At 45.5% G+C, this 23,249-nt stretch overlaps 1 protein-coding gene across 2 annotated transcripts in view; it reads left to right on the forward strand.

Moving 5' to 3' along the window:
• Positions 1–23,249, forward strand: part of RAB6A (RAB6A, member RAS oncogene family) — a 79,109-nt gene that overhangs the window by 41,253 nt on the left and 14,607 nt on the right. Inside the window, exons 2-6 of one of the 2 annotated variants that reach the window (XM_014603508.3) lie at positions 9,257–9,315; positions 15,136–15,189; positions 16,858–16,963; positions 18,885–18,996; positions 20,341–20,434. In XM_014603508.3, the coding sequence (XP_014458994.1) occupies positions 9,257–9,315; positions 15,136–15,189; positions 16,858–16,963; positions 18,885–18,996; positions 20,341–20,434 (425 nt within the window). Of the gene's footprint in view, positions 1–9,256; positions 9,316–15,135; positions 15,190–16,680; positions 16,787–16,857; positions 16,964–18,884; positions 18,997–20,340; positions 20,435–23,249 lie in introns of both variants that reach the window. The other variant, XM_006257952.4, reaches the window with a different exon arrangement.

Below are 23,249 nucleotides of genomic sequence, written 5' to 3' on the forward strand. Positions count from 1 at the left end.
TCATTTTATTATCATGCAGGGTGTTGATGAGATTGGCTTGATTAGCTTCTGTGCAATCTGAAAACGGTCCCTCTGCTTTGGATATAAAAGATCGTAGCATCCAAAAATCAAGATTCATTTGGAGCAGGGATGTCCAGCTCAGTTTGAACCCAGGGCCGGATCTGGACCCCAGGGCTCCTCATGGCATGGATCCAGCCCAAGACATGTGGTGGTGGGGGCAGTTCATGTAGCATTGGCAGCTCTGGCATGATGCACACAGTGCAGCTCCATCTCCCACCTCATACCCTGTGCCAGAGCTGCGGCTGCGTACCCCATGCCATGGTGATGGCTCTAAGGGGCACGTGGCAGCTCCAGCAGCCAAGAGGGTAGGACTGCGGCACTGGTGATTGGGGGGGAGGGGGGGACAGCTGGAAGGTGACCGGGGCCATGTAAACCGTCACGTGCTCTTCCATCACCGATGACCATGTCCACTGGGGCCAAAGGACCCTGGATTCAGTGACAGGCCACTGTCCACGCTGCTCATGCTCCCCAGCTTCCAGTGGCCTGCCAGGAGTCCGGCAGCCTGGACAGGGTGGCTCCGTGAGCCAGCTCCACTCTGCAAGCCACACACGTGACACCCTTTGTATAAAGCAGGGGTTGGCAACCTATACTCCACAGGCTAGATTCAGCACCCCCCCAGGCAACTTCATTTGGCCCGGCTGTTGGGCAGTTCATTATTTTAATGGCAGGAGCATTCTGCGGTCTTCAGTGGTTCCTGGATCACACACGCTCACTGGCAGTAGTTTGGTGCCTAATTACTGAAGTGGTGACCAAGTCGGAAGAGCCAGTTGGACCAGGCTGTATTATTTTAACTTGCCTTTGCGAAAAGGTTGTAGATACTTGATATGGCACAATTTGTGGTGGGAAAGGGCTTGACCTTTCAGAAGTTCATAAGCACATGGGATGGGATGTTTTTGCCTGAATGGCAGGTGCGTAACAAAGCCTGGTGTGTACCTGGCTGACCCTGACATTGAATTTCATTTACAAAGGGTATTTGCATGTCTGCAGAGGCATAGAAGCACCTTGTAGGGTTCTCAAGAGGTCCCAGGTTGCCAGCAGTAGTGCTCCTATAAATTTGTAGGGTGCTGCAGATGCCTTAAAGTTGGCTTTCAGTAGATGTCATTGTAATTTTTTGGCCTGTGTGAAACACCATTGGTGGTCTTGTCCTGGTTCCCACAGGACAAATATTCATGCTCCAAGCAGCTGCTACAATTGGTAGCCAAGCTGAGGATGCTCAGAGACTGTAGATGCATCTGGACATGGGAGGCAGCTCGCTCTGTGCCTGCTTGGGATCTTGAAGCTTCTCAGCATCTGCTATTAAAGCCTTTAAGGAGCAGTCTCTAACAAGCATTGCCTGCTTCTTACTGGCAAAAGGCAAATGACCTGCTCCCCTTTCCTGCCAACAATTTGTTCTCCTTGGAAGAACCATTAGGAATTGGCTGCTTGGTGAGTTGGCTTCTGTAGGTGGATCAGGGAGGACATATAGTCATACCTCAAGAGTAATTGCTGGAGTTGTATATTGAATCATTCCAGGCGCGGTTTGGCTCATGCTGTTGGTTTTAGGCACTTTGCCTCCTCTTAAACTGCTAGTACAAATATAATGCTCATCAGAAGTGCTAGACTTCCGGATCTGAAGTCACTAGACGCTGTTCCCTGTTTTCCATCCATCCCAACCTAACCCGGCTCTCTGCCCATTGAGTCCTTGGCATCCGCTGTAGCTGTCTGCAGAGCGGTCGTGTTTGGACAGCTATTTTCAAGTCACTTCCTGGTGAGCAACAGCTCAAGTCATGTATACAACCAGCCTTGACTAGCTGCTATGGATTGTGCTGCTTTTGGATCGATTTCCTGGCGGTGAAAGGTCTTGCATCGTATGTGGCATCTTGATCAGTCCTGTACTTCCTGTCCTTGCACAGCCATAAAACCTCACTGCCCAACAGAAGTTAGTCTACCTCCGTTCTCATTGATGTTTGGAGCAACTTTTTATCAGGGCATCTGTTAACCAATATGTGGCCGTGTGTTTAATAGCAAGGAAGATGGACTGCAGCGGGGCGATCTTGTTCTGTATGGGAGCCACCGAGAGAGCTGGGTGTAAATTCACGTGAAGCTGCTTTTAGCTAAGAAAGGTCCCCTAAGCCAGTCTGAAACGTATATATCCTCAGAGCCAGTTGCTTCTCAGCTGTGAGACCTCACAGTGCACTCCTTTGAGTAATAGAGTTTAAGCAAGGGTTGAGCAAAAGCCATTTGATCAGGGCTTGGTTAATGTTTTACTTGCCGTAAAACAACTTCGTGACCAACGTGGGAAAAGAAAATCTCTCCTCCTGAGCCTGGGAGACTTGCTGCTTTTCAGCTTGTGGCAATATTTTATCTCAAGCGAGTTAAACAGGTTCCTGGGATCTGGGTCCTTGTCCCTCAGAAGAGAACTCCTTTTGATTTTTTTTTTTCTCATGTCTTGTCCCTCACTATACAGCTCAGTGTGTGATTGCTGAATCTGACCTTTTGCCTTTTTTTTTAAATATGTGGAATACAGTGATCCTAAAAGCAAGCGGCAACCTTGGCTTCTATATGACATTGCCACAGTAATGCCAAATCAAATATTTTGCTCAGCAGGAAAGGCTCCTTCTCTACTGCCCCTCCCCACCCTAGCTGAAAAATCATCCTAGCACCAGAGTTGAAGCTTTTGAGGGTTTTTTTTGCCTTCACATCATCTAATTCACCATTCTGAGGCTGGTGCCGGAAAAGAGTCGACAGCTCGCTGTATTATAGCTGTGTTGGCACTGCAGTGCTGGCAGAAACTAAGGGGGGAAAAAAGCAAAACAGTCAGCTGATTGTGTGCAGAATTTAGTCAATAAATCCACAAAGATGCCATTTTATGTAGTTGCTCTTCTACCATACCCCTCTCCTTCCCTCCTGTGGTGTCTTTGACAGAAAGGGCATTTGTACTCCAACTCAAATTCATATATATAATTTTTTATTTTTTTTTTTAAAGAAAGGCAAGACCATTAAAGCATCCAGTCTAACCCGTGTAACATCAGCTCTGGAACATAATCTCTCTACTTCAGTGTTAATCCAGATAACTAGTGTTTGGTTAAAGCTCTTCAAGGAGGACCACCAGTCTTGGATTTGAAGACATCAAGAGAAACTGCCTTACCGGGTAGCTTGTTCCAGTGGCTAAATTGCTTTCGCTGTCTTAGAAATAAAGAACTTGTGCCTTCTTTCAGATCTGATTTTTAACTCTTGGATTCTGTTTAAGCTTTTCTCTGTAAAATTAGGAGTCAAAGTGCCCAGGATTTTTACTCTGTGAAAGTCCCTTCTCCACCAGAATTGTCACCTTTCAATCCCTTTGATTAGGCTAAATCGATGGAGCTCACTGAAGAACATTTTCTTTCATCCTCAAATCATTATTTTTTTTGTCTCTTAAACTTTTCCAGTTTTTCTGCATCCTTTTAAAAAAAAAGTGGACCCCAGAACTGTCTCCATGCCAACTACAGAGGAAAAATCATCTCCCCTACTTCTCCTTGCTACTCTCCCCTGTATACATGCCCAAGGAGCGTGTTGGCTCTGTTTTGCCCCAGCCGCATATTGTGGGCTCATGTTGAGTTTGCTCTTTTTTTATCTTCACAGGGACGGAGGGCCTGATTAAGATGCAGGCTCACTCTTTTGATGCTCTCTTGCGTGGCCATTTTTGAGCCTGGAGGAGACCAGAGGTTGCAATGCCGACAAGTAGTGCCGTCTTGGACATGTGGGCACATCTTAATCATAGAAAAGGAGGGTTAGAAGGGATTCCAGAGGTCATGTAGTTCAACCCCTGATTAGACTTCTCATGGCCTCTAACATAGTAATATATTTTATACCATGCCCCGTTTATTATTTCCTGTGGATGCTTGTCTCCCTCCAAGTACTCCCATGTGGTGGTCTCTTTGGCACAGATACTATGCTGCACCATATTGCTCCTTCTCGGGAAGCAGTGAGGCCTCATGATGCAAAGCTTTTCCTGCAGAGCTGCGTGTGCTTACACTCCAAGCTTCTCTCTGATGGCAGAGCCCTCCTTTCTGTTGGCAGAGGTAATCCACCTCTGATAGGCGAGGGAGGGCTTGTACCACTGCCTGGCAGATGCATATGGCACCAATATGCTGAGTGGAAGCAGTAGAAGACCTAGGTGGATGCACACGCTGGTGGCTGCCGTCAGCTTGCCAAAATTTCTCTTGGCAGAAGCTGGTAAGGGTAGGACATAGCTTGACTCTTATCGTCCCATATTGGCAAAGAGCTGTGGTCACTTCAGCAGGGTTTAGCCCCTTAGTTTTGTTGCCTTTGCCTCGAGCTTGGATTCCTTGGAAATGAAACAACCCATTCTCCTTGCCCAGAAAAGAGAAGACGTATGGTAAAGCAAGCCCTTTGTTTCAGCCTTTGGAAGCAACCCGGGTGTTTGGCGTGCCTTGAGAGTGGTCCATTCCTCTGCTCCAAATGCAGATGGATGTAAAAATAGAACTGGCGTTTCTTAAGAGCTCAGCATTTTGGATCAAAAGCGAGCTGTGAACTCTGGCTCCGCAGCCTTCCCCTCAGTGCAAGGCACAGAAAGAACAATCTGCTTGTTGAATCAGAAATAAAGCGCTCAGTGCAAGATGTGGCCCATTTTTCCTCCGTTGTATAGTGACTGCATTTACATGCGACCAAGTCCCTGCCATTAGACCAGCTCTTGTGACATTTAATTAAGGATGGGGTGATATTTGGGCCAAGAGACTATGCCTCGCCCTGCACAAAGCTGACAGAAACCACAGCAGCTCTGATCAGGTTGCCTACCTGGGGAGAGAGGAATTAACTCTTTTTTTTTTTACCATGTCACTTATTACTCTAGTCTATCTCGCGTGCTTTCAAGCATGGCTGTCTACACCAGGTGCTGAGAGGTGTCTTGCGTTTAAAACCCAACGCAGCAAAACCTGTGCTAGAAAGGGGCTGCTGGCCGTTTTTTGGTATTTGCTTCCCAAACCAATTTTATCTTGATCTGAAATTAGCCATCTGATCTCTAGACTAGAGTACTGTACTCCTAAAGGCCTTCAAATGCGGGGCCGGGGGCGTGTTGCATTATTGTATAGATCTGGTTGAGGAGGCACTTACGGCAAGTTTCCCACGTGGATTCTTTTCCAAATCATTGCTAAAGCCTCGTAACTCTGCAGGGCAAGCTGCCATTTTTACGTAAAATAAATCTCTGAATTTCAGAATCGCAGCCTTTTTGATTATATTTTTTTCCCCCCTTTAATTATAGGCGGCATGGGCAGCGAATACTGTTGGTTCTAATCACTTGGCTCTCGCTTCTACCTAGATCCATCAAGTGAATTTTTCACTTAGAAAATGTGACGTTTTAATATTCAGCATGGAATTAAAACTGCAAACACACAGTATTAAGCCTAACCAGATTAGACAACTCTTGATCCATTGTGTAAAGACCCTTTGTCTCTTGGAGGGAAAGAACAGTCTTTGAACTGTAATGCATTCAGATTATCAAAATGTAGGTTGAGATGGGCTTAGCTGGAATTTAAGCAAGCTGCGGTTTCCTTTCCTGGCTGAAACATGGAGGAAAGGTAACCTCAGTGAGTTGGGAGAGGGGGTCAGGGATGGGAATGGGCAGCAAACAATGAAAGAGTACCTTTCTGTTTGGGCTGGTGAGCTAATATTGTCTGCAAACAGTATTTTCCAAGAGTGAGCCACATGGATGAGAGGAGGATTTCCACATGAGTCCAGGCACTGGGGGTAAAATGATTGCTGCTTTGAATGTGGAGGTTTTCAGTATCTTGATGTAATGGTTAGGATTTGCGCTTGGCACAGGGACGTGCAAACCTAGCTGTGACTGGCTGCATCTGGGGGAGTTGCCTCATTGGTGTCACTGATAACTGAAATAACTCCCACGTGACCAGGCCACAGCCAGCGCCAACCACCACAGCACAAGAAAGTTTGGGCTTGGCACATGCTCTGCCTCCTAGAAGATGGCACCACCCTTTGATCCCAGTAAGCTGTGCAGAAGGGTAGGGGTCGTCTATGCAGATCTCTTCTCCGTGGATCCCACTGACTGTCTGCAAGGTCCTGTGGGAGGCGCTCCCACAAGTCAGGTTGGGCAGTCAGGACTGGCTGGAGGATCCTCTTATTCTGGCTAAGTCATCGGAAGCTCTGCTTCATTTCCACCAACAAGTCTGAGCTGCTGCATCCTTCCCTTGACACCATCTTGCGGCAGTCACCCTTCATCCAGGGTCCACTTTGGCTTGAAGCTAGAGGGGACCTTACAAAGAAGTAAATCTAAAGATTGTGGCATTAATGGACCTCAGACTGATCCCTGATCTACATTTGCTCTGCACCAAGTCTCCCTGTTTGCCATGCATCTGTACTCTGTTTCACAGCGTTTCCAGAACAACTATGAATATGATTTGGGGCCCCCCACTGCATCGCAGATACGCTCTTCCTGTGAGTGATGGCTGAAGGCAGCATTTGTCAGATCCGTACAAAAAGGCAGCCTGGGAACGTTGTGTGAAATCGGATTCTGTTTGCAGCGTGGCGCACACTTTAAAAATTCATGTAGGAAGTCGCGTCTTGACTTGAGGGGTCTGTGCCAGGAGCTGCCTGTTTGGAAGCTGGTGGCTCGGGTTTCCTGAAGGAGAGCTGGGTTAAAAGATGCAATAATAGAAATTGCTGCATCTGGGGATTGGCAAAAATGCTATGCTGGGGGGTGGGGGGGGGGATCCTCAGTCATAGAGACCTGTGCTGACATGGTCAAGTTACCTGACTTTTAGCTTCTCTACAGTCGCCATTGTTTGCTGCTGCTGCTTGAGTATGGGGGTGGGAGGAGGGCATTTCTTGGCTTTTACTGAGTGCCTTAGAAGCAGAACAGCTATTCCTGGGCCCTGCTGCTCTGTGCAGATCTGACTGCCTTTGATCTGCAGTGGCATTGGATGGGCACAGCTCTTCTTTTTCCTCTTCTGTTCTCTAGCCCCCCTCCTGCCAAACTAATTGCAGGAATCACTTAAACCACCAGACTGAAATAAGGAAGGAAGCAGGGTCTCGTCTGCCTCAAATGAGTTCCTGTTTTTTCCTGATGGCTCCTTCCAGCCTGAGATGACACAGGAATGGGAAGTGGTCTGCATGATAAAGGGGGAAAAAGCAGGGTGGAGGGGCAAGTAGTCCCAGCTTGGCCACTGAGATGGGTCACTTGAGACTGGCTTAATAACTGCCTTAGCCATTCATATTTCCTGCTTGTGTCTCAGGGGAGACCTGACTTTACATCATGCTCTGAAATTGGATTAAAATGGTAGGGAAGCACAGACACTAATAAACCTAGGCTGTAGCTTAGAGGTGGGCAATTATTTCTACTGGAGTGCCACTTAATGAGTTTTTGGGCGAGCTGTTGAGGGCTTCACACACAAAATAAATGGTGAAATCATTTTTAGAAATTGTAGATTAAAAAAAAACAACAAATTGTATGCTAAAAATCAAACTTCTACCATGAAACACTTTAATTTTATTTAAAAAACTAATTTTTGTCCTGATTTATGTTGTTTTTATGAGTAGTGTATGTAGAGGCAAGACACTCAGCCATGGGGAGGACTTCCCCATGCCCAGCAGAGCCATGCCAACGCCCAGCCACCCCCTGCCCCAAATAGCAAGGAAGGTCCTGCTTCTGCCTGCGCCCCAACATAGCCCTCAAGAGCTGCCTGCACCCCCACCCTTCCCATCCACACTCATGTTCACAAAGCCTGGGGAAGCCCAGCAGCCCCCTCCAGCTTGCTCTAGCTCCTCCCCAGGGCCATGCAGGCTATGCCCACCTGCAGCCTGGGGGGTTCCCCTTTGCCCGGGAGGAGCCCCAACCACAGCCCTGCAGTGCTGGGGGCAGCCTCACTGGGGCAGATGGGATGGGAGCCATGCTGGTTGCAGCTGGGAGGTGGCAGGTGGCTGGGCCAGCTTGCAGCACTATGGGGCAAGGCAGGAGGTGGAGCTGGGGCCAGGACTAGGGCTTTACCTGCCAGGAGGTGCTGAGAAAGCCCTGCTGCCTCTGGGCACAGGTGTGGAGCAGCTGCCACACGGTCCTAATGCCTGGGCCAGCTCATGCCAGCTGTAAGCCACAGGCATGCAGGGCACCACTAGCCCATCCTGAGTCGGGGCACCGGTGCCGGGTGAGTGCAGCTGCTTCTTCCCAGAGTCCCCCGTGGCACCAACAAAGGCTGAAGCCAGAGCTGCTGCCCGCCCATGGGCTGAATAGAATCAATTGGCAGGCCGGATATGGTTCACAGGCAATATCTTGCCCACCCCTACTGTATCTGCATGCTTATTTTGTGCGGGTGAGATTCCAGCGCAGACAGACATACTTAAGCTACCTTATTGGTATGAATGATAGTAAGAGATGGCAGCCCAGGCTTTTCTAGGCTAATGGCCCCATGCTCAGTTATTTTTCTGACACAGCCACCTAGATTAAAGCTGGCCCAAGAAAACCTGCTTATGCTTCCTAGTTACCTTGCAGACCTGCCCTTCAGTGTGGAATAGCCATTAACAAGGGTATGACGCAGGTTTAAGACTAGCTACACCTGTTTGTCTCAAAGTGCCACCGTCACCAGGGTGGAACATGGGAACTGGTTTAATAGAGCACAGGTATTTATAGGCTCCAAGGAGAAGTGTGGAGGCTGAAGCGAAGGGTGGAGTGAAGCTTAGATAATGATAAAGATCAAGATGCTATTCAGGCATCTGAGTAGATGGCATACAGGCTCATCACCTCACCCAGCATAATCTTTCTCCTGAATGGGTGCAGGTCGTGAAGATGGGTGTAGCATGATCTGTCTGAGAGCTGAGGCGACCTGTTCACATTCAAGTACAGATTTGATGGCATGAGTCTCATCGTTGAGTACTGTGGCATGAATATGCATGATATAGTTGGCTCCGTTCTCTTTGCAGCCTGGTGCGTTTCGCAGTTTTTAAGTGGCTTTGTGGCAACTGGCACTTAAGCTAAGGACTTCATTAGTCTTTCATTTTTGTAGCAGGTTTTAAGAGTAAAATTGGGTGAACTGGTCCTTATTAGCTCATTTGATCTGATCCTTCACTTTAGGGAAAAACTGGCTGGTTGTAATGATTTGGCACTGCTACCTCTCCTAGCTTTCCCCTTTTTCTGGGGATACTGGGACAATGTTGGAGTCTTCTGTTCCAGTCTGGTATCTAAAATTGTTCTTTCTCTCTCTCTCTCTCCTAGTGGGGAAGACCTCCTTGATCACCCGATTCATGTATGACAGCTTTGACAACACCTACCAGGTAAAATGATGCACCTTTTCTTTTGGGCTCTGATTTTGCCAAACCCCTACTTGCATGAGGATTCTCATGACCTCAGTGGGTAAAGGTTTCCATATCAGGTAGCTTTGTCTGTATTTTAAAGCTTTATATATGTGGAACTGCTCCCTCTGTTTGGCATCTTTATATCATTAGAATGTGCTTTGAGGAGCTGAGCAACAGTGCATAGCCCTTCTCCAAGATTATATAAATGGGCAATTCCATCACCAGACCATGGCAGCCTATGTCCTGCTTCCATAAAAAGGTGGTTTATATACTCCCAAGAGATCCCAGGAAGAGGCCATGCCCCCTGCTACAGAGGAAAGCAAAAACCCCCACAGTGGGTGCGTCTGCATGTTCATAGATTCATAGATTGTAAAGGGCTGGAAGGGACCTTGCAAGATCATCGGGTCCAGCCCCCTGCACTAATGTTCATTAACGTGTCATAATTGCAGCACATTAATTTTAGTACCTGCAGTGACGGGTACTAACTTCATGCAACATAATCAGCGCTACTGCGCATTAGCGCAAATAAACACTTTTTATGTGATGCTAGTGCACACTAGCATAATTCTACTGCGCATTAGCACTAATGCCAACCACGGTAATGTGCAGTAGAACTAGTCTTCTGCCCATCAAGCATCTCATGTAGACACATCTAGTCTGGACCAATCGGACCCTGGGGTAAAATTTCCTTCCTGACCATGATAGGGTATGGGCTGTTGTTAGTCATGGAAGACTTTGGCCAAAGTGGATGGGGGGAGTGGTAGTAAAGGTACTTTGGAAGTGTTTTCTGTGAAGAGCTGCAGTATGAATTACACTGGTATGACTGCTAACCTGCTTCCATAACTGTTGGCGCTGCGGGCCTCAGCGGCAGCTGGATTCTCAGCAGGGTGGCTGAAATTCTGGTGCGAGAACTATTGCTGCTGAACGAGCGTGGGTGAACCCAACTTTCCCATCCTAGACGGCTTACAGGGTGTGCAGCCTAGACAGCCAGGTTTTGCTTGCTGACTCGGCATGCTGGCTCCAGCAGCCGTGAAACCCAAATATCACTTGCCCAGAGCTGCTTCACAGAACAAACCCATGTTTCATGACTGACTTAGTGCAGCCACTTCCCCACGTACTGAACGTTTTCGTAAGAGAAACAGGAAGAACCTGGAAGAACGCTGGGTCTTTATTCAGGTTTTAAGTAACTTATTGTTTGAATAAGATTTGTATAAGAACAGTTTAGGGAAAAACGATCCATCGATTACTACGTTCCTCTGAACGGTTACCTTCCTGTTTCTCCAATAACTTCTCATCGCTGCTACTAGGCAAGTTGGACAGATCTAAATGTGGGTTCCCGTTAGCAGAGCTTTTGTGGTGTGTGCGTACTCCGGTCGTCCTACATCAGCTTCCCCCAGGAGCAAACATCCTGACGAGTTCTGGCCGCTGTAATTACATGGACGTGTTGAAGCAGTTCTTTTATTTAATCATCTCTCCTTTCCCACAGTACTTTTCTCGTTCAGCTCTGCTCTTTTCTCTGTGGAACACATGTCCTAGTTTTTACTTGGAGAGCTTTGACCCTCAGTGTTTTATGATAATGGAGCTGTCGCCACGGGAGGCCGGTCCGCTATGACAAACTAAATGATTGCAAAGCGAGTGAGTGGGACTGAAAACAGCAAGAGGAGTCTTAGGAGCTTATCAAATAGCTTCAATTTAACTGGCATTGGTATGCCTCATTAAGTATTGCCAGACGTTTGTATGGTACCATTCATCTAGGGACCCCAGTGTCTTACAAACAACTGTGAGGTAGGGAACATTTTCCCCACATTTATGGACCTGTAATGGCACTGGGTCACAGCAGGGGTAAGTGACATGCCCAAGGTCGTGTCACATATTGGTGTCAGAACCAGAAACCAGATTCCTTCATGCCCCATGCCAAGCTCTGGCTAGTATAGCCCATTCACAAGTCTAGTCCAAACTCTTGTAATCAGCATGTTTAGTTGTAGCTGGAGAAGACTTGACTCACGGCTTGATTTTTCTGGACCTTTCCAACGAATCCTGGATACCCTGTTTCTGAATACCACCACAGCCAGTTGCAGAAAAGCATGTCAGCATCCGTTACGACACAGGAAGTTTGGAATTGATGTTTTCTGTGGGTGTCTTATTCCTGTGCTGCAAAGTAAGAGGCAGCCTGCTATTGAGCCATGCCTTATTCATAACCTGATCTCTGGGAAAGCAGTGCTTGTGCGTGCTCGCAGTTCAGTGGAGGGTTCCCAGTGTGAATGAGCAACAAGTGACTGGAAGAGGCAGCCATGTAGATGCACCTCACTGCTGGGGAGGGTAATGCAAGGCCAGTAGTAGCAAAGAACTCAAAACCCCCACAGCATCTTTAAAGGACAACTTAGTGACCGCTTCCCCTCCAGTTCTCATGCGCTCTGTGTAAAGGATGCTCTTCCCCAAAGGCATGTTTTGGCTCCGCTGCCAGATACGGCCTCAATGTGGGAACTCCTGGAGGGGTATTCTGTAGCTGCTGTGCAAGAAGACTTGCCAGGTGATAGCAATGGTCCTCCCCTAAATCTGTGTAGGGATGGACAAGGCATGACCAGGGACCCTGGTTTAATTCCTTCTTTGCCACAGGCTCCCCATATGACTCTGAGCAGGTCAGTTCCCAATCTGTGAAATGGTGGGGGCACTGAAATTTCCCTGCAGTGCAGCGGTGCTGTGAGAATACATGCTTGGCCAATGCTCACATGCTCTTGATGGGAGCAGTGTAAATGCTTACATGGATAAAGTGGAGAGGGTTTTCTCTTCCAGTTCAGTCTGGTTGTACCTCGCAATGCACCTTGTGTGGAACCAGCAGACCCATTAACTCCTTGCTATGTGAAGAGACGGCGCCTGCTCTCCCTTTACTTATCTTCATCCCCATTTATTTTCATGTCCAATAGCAACCCTTGAAGCTTTACAGCATCCTACTTTTTCCAAGTCTGCTAAACCCCACTACAGGCTTTCCCAGTCTCTCTGCAGCTGGGAATTAGCCCAGAGGCGACTTGTCTTCTTTCTGACATGAGTTTGAACGGAGGCGCAGCCTCGGTGTCTTTCGGTGGCTGTACAAGTTTTCCTGCATTAGAAGTTGAGGTTCCTGGCGTGCCTGTATCCTTGTGCTTGTCCTCTGCTGTCACTTCCTTGTATCGTTCCAATATGGCCAGAGCTGTACATCTGGCCAAAGACGGCTTGCCCGCCTCTGCTTGTTATACCTCCGCAGGTTATTGTGCCGTGTTAGATGGAGTTATTTCCTATGCTCCGAGTAGGGAACGTTGCCAATGAAATGCTCAAGTCATGGGAGATTCAAAATATTTGCTGTCAGTTATAATGTTCTAATTACCCCCTTCAGAGAGAAGAGAGACCTTCACGAGTAAAAGGACAATTTCACTTAATGCCATCAGCTCCATGCTCAGCCCTTAGCATAACCCTGTGTTTACACGGTGGGATTGGAAGGGCACTAGGAGTCTCCAGGCTTAATTCCTTGTGGGTCAAGAAGTTTTGCTGAGGTGAGACTGGCATTCCCACCCAGCTGACAAGGGCTTCTCACCGCCGCGACCCTCAGCATTTTGGCTGCGTCTTGCTTGCCCTGTGGGGAGGCAGAATGAGATGGGGATCTGCACCGACTTCACACCGCACCCCAGGGGCCCCATCTGTTAGCCTTCGGAATCAGGGGTGGCAAAAACCTCTTAAGTCATCAAGTCCTTTCGTTAGCCAGGATGAGCTAATGACATGTTGGATGTTGTGCCTCTGGCTCCAGTGAGGTTTAAACAGACCTATTGATGTCCTCTCATCATTTAAATGTGGGACTAATTTGAGGAATGTCCTTCAGTGTACCCCGTGACTGTGGACAAGTGGTTTGTATGAATGAACCTTGCTGGTGCCCCGCATGTGTTTGAAAGGAGGCTTTTCAGTGGTTTCCAAGTTAAAGGCCCCTGAGCATCTGGCATAGGCCTGTCTCAGCGTGGGGAAAATGTCCAGTCTTTCAGATCAGACTTTCAGGAGCTGCTCTGCACACCGAGACATAATTATTAGAGAGAGCTTCTGGTTAAGCTAAACTATTATTACAACTCTTGGAAGAACAGTCCCGGCCCCCAGGCTGTCTGCACTGTTTCTCCACTGAATCTCCCTGCATCTTTTAGGAAAACGTCTTCGATGTTTGGCTTTTTAAACCTCTGTGTCCTGGAACACAAAGGAAAGCTGTGGGACAGGGAAAAAGTTCCAGCTTAAACTGTGTTCCCAGCCTGTCTGCTTTATGCTTCCTACCATGTTTCAACCCCTCTGCTCCATGATATTTCCACCTTTATAACAGACTCAATGCACATAATTCCCCACAAGGCATGCCAGGGGCTTAGAAGTTTTCCTGCTTGAGCAGTTTTCCAGATTTTACAGGCTTGGTCTTGGACAGGTTTCACTGCAACTGCCCCATGAACGCTCATACGGTCTTGATATTATAATGGCATCATCCTCACTCTTCTGCATTGTGTAAGGCTTTTCTCCCTTTGTATTTAATTTCAGATGGCACAAGGGAATCTATAAGATTTCAGGGAGAGGGGGGCTTTTCCCATGGCAAGTGTTTAATATAGTTTATCAGAACTGTTTAGCAAGCGAAGTTGGGAATAGTGTTTAACTGCACCAGTCTGCTGCTCTTCCCCCCACTCCCCTGGGGAGTCTGTGCATTTTGGCTGCTTTATCTCTGTAGCTTTGGCATCCTTCACTCTTGGTGATGTAGAAAAGCTTGCAGGACCTCAGCACTGGGATTATACCCTTGTTTCTTCTTTCATACACCTTGCTCTAGTGTCCTGACACCTGCTGGCCTACTCTAGCAAGGGAAACCCATTTCATTGTGCAGCAAGCTGCAGAGGGAAATTGGGTTGAATCATGCGGGTTTCGTTTTGCAGCTCTCTTCATGCACTGATGAAGGCCAGTTGTTTGCATATATGCAATCCAAGATGAAGGGGGCAAGCTACTAGAAAATGTTAAATCCCATAATAAGGAACTGTTCTTGTGATACAGAAGCATCAGTAGAATTGGGATTATCGTGGACCAAACTGTTGCTCCAGTGCAAGGAAGATTACCTTTGATCTTGTTTCAGTTGGTACTCTGCTCCGGGTCTTGGCTTCACTGATGGTGTTTAATGTTGCCACCATTTTTAAAGCACAGTCCAACAAACCTTTCTCCATCAAAGTAAGTAGTAACCACTGTGTCAGGTCTTTCACACAGCTGGAATACACAAGCTTGCAACAGAGATCTCCCTATCCCCAATCTATTCAACACAGCTGTACCAAAGGGGCAGAGACTTCAGGATCAGCTTTACAAGGGCAGTTGCAGCCTGTTAAGAGCTGTTCCCCTTCCTTTGCTGAAGCTGATGGCTGGAATATTTTTAGTTAGCTTCAGTAATATCTAAGTGCACAAAGCAAGCTCTGCAAGCATACACATTTTTTGGGGGGGCGGGGAATAAACAGTTGAAGTGTATACACACAGTGTGGTTAATGTTAATTAAACACATAACCTTTTTCATCTTGTAATCTTGCGCTGCTCTGAGAATATTGCGTTAATTGACTCCTTTTGCGTATTAACTCACTTACTAAGAACCTTAAGGTTTCAAGTGGAACAAGCCCAGCACGTTTGCAAGTCCAAAGACCCTACTTCCCAAATGTGGCCCTAACTTCAGTTTGTCTCAGATTCTCTTCTGACGTGCCTGTTTGAACACCCTTACAAAAAATGGATCGTCTTTTTCTTTTTTCCGGTTGACTGTTTTAACTTCCTTTTTCTCTACAGGCAACAATTGGCATTGACTTTTTATCGAAAACCATGTACTTGGAGGATCGAACCGTGAGTAAGATTTTTATCATCCAGTTCTCTCTGGTTGGTTGGAAGGAATTCGGGGGGTGGTTTGTCAGGAGGTCAGCATGCTGCACAGGGCTTTGCAGTAGCTTTGGAGGTCTACAACTGGCCCAATATGCCAGTAAGCAAGAGATCAATGGCTTGGGCTTGGGTTTGGTCCCTTGCTTCTACATTTAGTAGAGGCTGACTACTATGGAGGCAATTTCTTCAACCATTCAGGTAGCGAGTACTTCGTGAATCTCAAGAGGATGTAACGGTGGGTTTTTTGTACGTCGGGGCGCCCCATCTTGAATTGTCCTTGCTTTGGACAACGTGATGCAGAGTTCAGGGGCAAAGTCAGGCAAATGCTTGTCTGTTTAAGAGTTTGAAAAGTTCTCGGATCCTATGAGGGCTCCTCTTGTCTCCAGATCCTTCTGGTGCTTAGCTGGGAGCTGACTACACATTGGATCATGCCTGGAGCCCTATGTTTGCACCCAATTCCTGTTTGCTTAAGCAGGCAGAATTTTTTGCCGCAAACATAACCCACCAGTTTATGCTTATTTACTCTGTTTAGCACAGCCCCGGTCTCTGAAATTAAATCAGCGAGCCACAGACATTAACACTGTGGTTCAAATTTAGCTCAGATCTTTAATTAAGAAATGCTGCTGCAGAGTATATATTTGTACAATGCATACATTTCTGGTATTGGATAAACCCACAGTGAATGTGACTGGATTTAAAATGATCTGACAACGAGCATGTTTGGTTTGTTTGTTTTTTTTAAAGGCATTTCAGGCCTTTGAATGTCTTTCCCATATGATCTGTATGTTGTTTATAGAGTATCTTGCATATTGTTTTTAGGAACTGGATGGTAAGAAATTTCAGCTTGCTCTGGCTGCATGTGTGATTCCCAAAGCGTTCCTTTGCATTGCTGCTAAACCTTTTTTTTTTTTTCTTTTTTTGGTGGCTTAATATCGAGCATTTTTTTTGGAAAAAAAGCACATTAGCAGCTGCTCCAATGGCTTGACAGCAGCTAAAGAAAGACTCAGTTAGAAGTGTCCTTCAGTCCGATTCTTCCAACCCCCACCTGCCCTACAGGCCTCCAGAGGTGACCTCTTGTGCCCTGGTAGCAGGGAAAATAGTAGCAAACCATGAACAGCTTCCATAGGCTAGCATCTACATCAAATTTGCCTTAGATTTTCCCACCCTGAGAAGGGAGCAATTGCATTCCCTGCCCTCTGGACCTGGGGAGGGAATCCAAGCAAAGCCAAGCATCTTTCTGGATGAGAGAACCCATGAATTTAGCTATTGCTGGAGCCAGGGCACGGTGGGGGAGACAGCTTCTACCCCCAGCCCCCAAACAATCTGCTGCATGACTTTTTTATATTTTTTATTTAGCTTTTTTTTTAAAAGAAAAAAGACAATAAAGTTTCTTTATTCTTTTATTTTTAGTGGCAGTTTTGGCTTTTTCTTTAATTTTCTCCCACCACCCCCCCACAGATCAGGTTGCAGCTCTGGGATACTGCGGGTCAGGAACGGTTCCGCAGCCTCATTCCCAGTTACATCCGCGACTCGGCTGCCGCCGTAGTAGTTTACGATATCACAAGTAGGTATATTGCACTGGGGTTGACCTTTTTTTTTTCTTATGTTTCTTGCTTGTTTGACTGATTTTGTTAGGTACGGTTGCAATTATGGGACACAGCAGGTCAAGAGCGGTTCAGGAGCTTGATTCCTAGCTACATTCGTGACTCCACTGTCGCAGTTGTTGTTTATGATATCACAAGTGAGTGGGGGGAATTCTGCATTTCTAATACTCTGCTCTTTCATCCTCTTAACCCAGCTTTGCATGCCCTGTCACAGTCATGTGCTTGTTCTTCATTCTGGCATGAGCGGTGTTTCCTATACCATAGTCTAGTTTAAACCAAGCACCTGATAACACCAATAAATTGACTGACTAATCCACCTTCGTGCAATAAGAATGTCTTAACCCTTTCCTGTCACGTATCTAAAGCCCTGAGCACTGCCTGGCCTTGCCGCGGTTTACCGGCTCTTCTTGGGCTATCACCTCTATCTTTTGACGTGGTCTCAAACACCCGAAGCACCTGGCTATGCAGCTTTGAACTTTCCACGTTGGAGCTTTCACACTGCTAGCTGCAGCTTGCTTCGCTCCATTCCGCTCAAAATGCGGGCCCGGGCTGGGGAAGGATGTATGTTTTCATCTCCATTCTAATCGGTCACCTTCATGTTGCAGTTTGTAAAGCTCCATGACTAAGACTCTCCCCTTTTTTTTTTAACAATTTGCTCTTTCATTCTTTACTAAGGTACGTACGTTTTTGAGGACTAAAATGTTACTGCTTCCTGCACCCCCAAGACTGGGTTAGAGGCCCATGGAAGCATAATAAATTAATTTCTGAAGAGCCCTAACTTTGTTACGGGAGAAATTGAAACTTTCAGACGTTCTTTATTTTTTTTCACTGGGTAGTGACTGAGTGAAATGGTCTGAATCGACACAAATGCAAAATGGGCTTATCCTTTTTATTCATAAGTACTAGAACAGTATGGCAGAAATTAAGGTTTTTTAGCTATAAACTTACTTAAATTGTTGTAAGCAAACTTTTTTTTTTTCTTTCAATTAAGCTAAAATTACAGGTTAGCTGTGAACTTTAGTATCTACTGACCTGGTGGGTCCAACACTCCTAAGTACTAAAGCAAAGCTTTATGCCATTAAGGTGTTGGCCAGTGCCCGACTCTTAACTGGCAAAGACCTGCAGTATGTTCACTATACAGTTTAAGCCATTAATAAAACTACACTTGCCAAGAATTGCAACAGGTATCTCCCTGTTTAAGCATAAGAAAATCCATTGGCATCTCAGATTCCTTTGCAATAGAAACTCTTTAATGACAGCTGCCATACAATTCACCTTTCCCCTGGAACACAGTGTTGCAAACAAGGTTATGGTGCATCAATAGTTAATGCCTAGCTCCTAAAAATCTTGCTTTATAGCTTTAAATATTTGTTTTACCAAAGCTGCTAGAATCCAAAAAAAAGGATTTTTAGCAAATATAAAGTGCCAAAGGACAGGTTAAGCTTTATTTATGTTTTTAGTGTGATGCAAATGATTCTGAAATTCTTTTGAGGTTGGTGTTCAAGCGAAAAGGAGTTGTTGGTAATTACCCAAACCAAATATTCCTAAAAGAACAAACAAAAAACCAGGGATTACAAAATGATTAACCAACCCAAAGTGCATAATTGCTGTTAAATGCTTGCAAAAAGCCAAGGTGCTGTAAGGATCTCCCGTTGCTGATGCTTATGTTTGATACTTAAGTCATAAAGAGAGCAGAACAAATGACAGTGTTTTCCGACTCTCCATTTTACACACAAGTTCTGTGTTAAAAGGAAACGGAAACCACTGTTAAACCTGTGGTAAAGTCTTGTTAGGTTGTGCCCTCAATTAAAGGCCACACATAATTGAATTAAGTCTTGTTACAGGTGCATTTAAAGGCAAAGAGTGAAATCCTAGCCCCCTTGAAACCAGTGATAAAATTCCCACTAGGTTGGCTGGAGTCAGGATTTTCGATCAATGATCTGTCATAATTTTAACAAGCCAGTTCCAGAGAACATGAAGACTTAGGAACACATGTTAACGGTGATCTGGAAAGACTGTTTGCAGTGACACCCATCCCATTGTCCTGTTTCTTGCTAGATGTAAACTCATTCCAGCAAACCACAAAATGGATTGATGATGTCAGAACGGAACGGGGCAGCGATGTCATCATTATGCTAGTGGGAAATAAAACAGATCTAGCGGATAAGAGGTATGGCAAATAACTCACTTTGCATGTTTTTGACTTGTATGGCCAGTCTGCTGCAGTTTTCCTCAGAGAGCTTTTTTTTTTTTTTTAAGAGGAGCACATTTCTCATCTAAAACTTAATTTGCTTAGATTTATACCAAAGCTGAGATGAATAGAAATGGTCTTGAACTTCTTACATTTTAATTAAAACATTAAACTTCTTTTTGACTTGATTGTGAGTGCACAGTATTGCATTTTGCAGGAAAAAACAGAATGAGCATGGTTAGTGAAAGCCAGGGAAAGGATTGGCCCAGTTTTAAGCTAAGCAAAATAAAAAAAAATAACAAGCAGCATCAGTGATGATCAGTACACTAGGTTATTACTGCTCCAATGTAATAATCTGGATTGAACACCACTGATGAGTTTAAATGATCTTGTACCCCATTAAACATCATGACGCTTGAAGTCCACACTTGGCTTGGGTCTTTGTTTGAAGGAGCAATTTCTCTTGAATTGAGTGACTACAACTGTAAGTTAAGTGGAATTTTTGTCCACACTAATGTAAAATGCTTGTGACTTTTGTACTGGTATTTAAACATTATTACCTGTTGTTCATGGTGTAAGCAGATATATTTCTGCTTTATTAAGACATGGCATCTTAATGGTAGTATCCTTAAGAACATACTGTTATTGTATCTTTGGACTGGGCTAAAAACGAAATGTCCTGACAACAGTTTGCCCTGTATCATAATGGAATATGTTGCAAGTTTGGGCCCAGGGCAAAGCTGCCGGGTTGGATGTGTTAAGTGCCTTAGCATGTTGGTGTAGATTCCCTTTGCCCCTTGAAACAAAGTCTTTTGCTGTTGAGTTGACTGAGTGTGGATGTTCAAAAGTGATCTGCCAATGCTTATAATAGCTTGAAAACCTAATATAACAGTGCTTTGCTAAACATTGTTCATTAGAGTAACCCATAGAAGAGAACAGATCAAGCCGTTTAAGTATAGTTTCCTTGCAAGGGACTTCAGCAGCCAGCAACCATCCTAACTTCGTCATCAAAGAGCTGAGAGTTGCTATTTTGAACTGGATGTTACAAAAGCATCAGTGAAGTAGGTTGTTGTCTACAAAAGCCCGTGCCTCTCAAAACCAGTAAGTCTCTAAGGTGCCACCCTGCCCTACTATATGCCATTTTGAGCTAGGTGTATAGAAACCCAACTCGTGTTCAAGTATAGTGCAATACTTACAGTGGTAGCTGTCCTCAGCCAGCTCGAGTATCTGTTGGTTGCATATAGTGGATAACCGGTGTTGGGGTAGGGGTGGGTCTTTTGTCAACCTGTTTACTTGCATCTGATGCCATGTTATCTTCCCCAGGCAAGTGTCCATTGAGGAAGGAGAAAGAAAAGCCAAAGAGCTGAATGTAATGTTCATTGAAACTAGTGCAAAAGCAGGATACAATGTAAAACAGGTAAGTGACCACCAGCCAGCGTATGTTGAGCTCCAGTGCTTGTTCTCTGCGTGATGAACCAGAACACAGAGTGCTCCCTGACCGTGGGAATAGAGTAGTCTGCTCAAGTATGCTGGGACAGGTATTCTCTGTTCCATGCTCAGCAGATAAGCCTTCAGTTTGAAATAGTCATTTGCGGCACAGCAGGTAAGAGGAGAAGTGGTAAATCTCACGTATTCATCTCAGGGCAGGAGGAAGAATCTGGACTTGAAACTGTTTGTTCCTAGAGTCTGGTTGCTCTAAGGCTAGCACTACAGCTTATGGTGGCTGGGACTTTGGGTCCTGTGACTACACTACTAGTTGGCTGTGTGACCTTGCCCAAGTCAGTCGGACTTAATGGTGTTTCCCAGTGTGGCTTAAATGTTGCACAGTTACTTGGAAGGGCCTGTAAATGTAGATGTTTCTGGAAAATTTCCCCATTTCCTGCAGCGAGATAGAGGAAAACCTACTGGAAGACCTCCCAGTTGGGCAGGCTGATGTAGCAGCTTTTGATCTGCTGCAGCAATGTTGAGTTTTTTCATGTTGCAAGATGGGATGTAGCTCATTAAAAACCAAACTGTCAAATGATGCTTTTAATGCCTGCTGTACTACTAATTAGTAGTTGGTACTACTGCCAAACTAATACTTCAGCTACAAAGTGCCCCCAGTATGCCAAACAGCAGCTAGTTCTCACGTATCTTAAACAGGCAGTCACCTTGGAACATAAAGTAATAAATCAAATTAAGCCTGGTGCTAAGTGTGAAAGCCCACAGTTCATAAGGCCTTGTGAAGAGAAAATGCATTTAAATGAAAATCCAGGAGATACCAAGCTGTGTTCTCCAGCCAGAGCTTGATTTCTAACGAGGGCTTGGAGATGGTGCTGGAATCACGTGAGCACAGTGTAGTGCTTCTATAGGATCAGCTACTCGGGTTGTTTGACTGTTGATGAAGAATGGTAGTGACTGCATATTTCTATACGTGACCCCTTTTTGGAGTGGGACCAGGCCAGAGTTCATCTCTAATGAAGGAGAGTTTCTGTCCAGGCTTCAAAACCCAGCTGATGCTGTTTCGAGCGTTGGCTGGAATGGTATAGGGACTGGAAGGAACCGTGAATCACAAAAAAGCAGGGCTGGCAGGGGCATCTAGTCCAACCTCCTGCTCAAGGCAGGAGCCAGCCCCAGCTAAACCATTCCAGACAACCATTCCTAAGCCTTTAAACCGAGTCCCCTGCACTGGAAAGCATTTACCCAGAGTCCTAACATTTCTCCACTCCTCACATGTATGAAGGGTCACCTAATACACTACAGCTACAAGACATCCCAGGCATTTGCGGAGGGGGCGCAGCCCTTTAATTAGAGCAGCTCCAAGAGCTGCTCTAAGTAAACGACCCGGAGCGTCTTGTGTATCAGCGTCCCTGTGCTGAAAAATGGCAGTGGGCACACTTTAACCTAAAGCTTGTTGAACGAGCTTTAGTTAAAGCTCCCCCGCCACCATTTTTCCAGTGCAGGGATGCCAGTACACATGATGCTGGAGTCTGCTGGAGTGCAGTAATTACCACGCTGCAGCAGACTTGCTTAATCAGGTTTGCTCCGACGTGTTATAATTATAGCGCATCTGAGCAGCCTCGCTGCATGTATATAGGTGCCCCCGTTGCTAACCAACCAGACATACTACATCGCACCACAAATCCAAGCTGGGGAAACAGAGTGCCACCAATGGTCTGCTGTTCCTCTGACAAAGAAATTATTGGATAATATATGCTCACCACACCTAGGAAGGGGACAGCTGGACAATTGCAAGCTGGGTCCTCAATGCAGACAGTAGTTTAGAGGATCAAGCTGGCAGGAGATGTCTATGGTATATCTAAGTTTCATCTTGACATAAAATGTGAGTGTTGTAGTGAATAAACCAGTGCGCTTAAACTGACCACACCACAATGATCTGATTGTACTGGAATGGTAGATCTATTTCATTTAATGTCTTAAAGACAGACTTCAGCTTCTTGTATGCTCTATCTCCATTGTTATTGAGGGGCAAGTTACTCCACTCATCACTGGTAAGAACGTGCACTCAGGCAGTTACCAGTGAGGACCTATAAATTATGCCCTTGCTAACCTTGTATTTTGTTTGTGCGCCATCCCCTAAGAGCAAAGATGCCCAGAGGGATCATTTGACAACTGGAGGATGGATTTTCCTTCGATGGGTTTTGATCAGGGACAGATTTCAATTTTTAGGGTCTTTTTTTTTTTTAAAGCTGTTTTTCCAATTCTGTGGAAGAACCTTCTTGCAATTTCTGTTTTTCTCCAGTCTAATCAGTACCTGCTACCATAGTCCCCATAGAAAAAAACTCTTCAGTTAATCACGTGCTTCTCCATTTTCTGTGCTGCTTTTCTTCAAATAATCTTGGATTATTTTCCTTTGGTGCAAACAGAAATTCTTCTCTAAACAAAGTGGGGAAACTTGTGATGGGTATAAGTCCTAGGTCTGCAAAAAGCACTTTTTTTACTAAGACAACATGAATGGAGGCAGTCAGGTTTGACCTTCCTCTGACTGATAACTTCTGTTCATAATAAAGTGCTGTGTGTTGGCTCTGCAGAATAATTACTGTCAAACTTAATCTTCCTACAGGAAGGTGATTCAAGTGTCAAATTATTTTACGTTTGGTTATATAAAGTAAAATGCATTTATGTAAAAAATCCAGGTCATTTAGTGCTGAATATCAATCTTTAGAATATAGGGGACTTTTAAAATAGTAGCATATCATTCGTTTGTTCATTTTTGGAATTAGAAATTCAGA

Source organism: Alligator mississippiensis, chromosome 1, assembly GCF_030867095.1.
Source record: "Alligator mississippiensis isolate rAllMis1 chromosome 1, rAllMis1, whole genome shotgun sequence".
NCBI classification, from domain to species: Eukaryota; Metazoa; Chordata; order Crocodylia; family Alligatoridae; genus Alligator; species Alligator mississippiensis.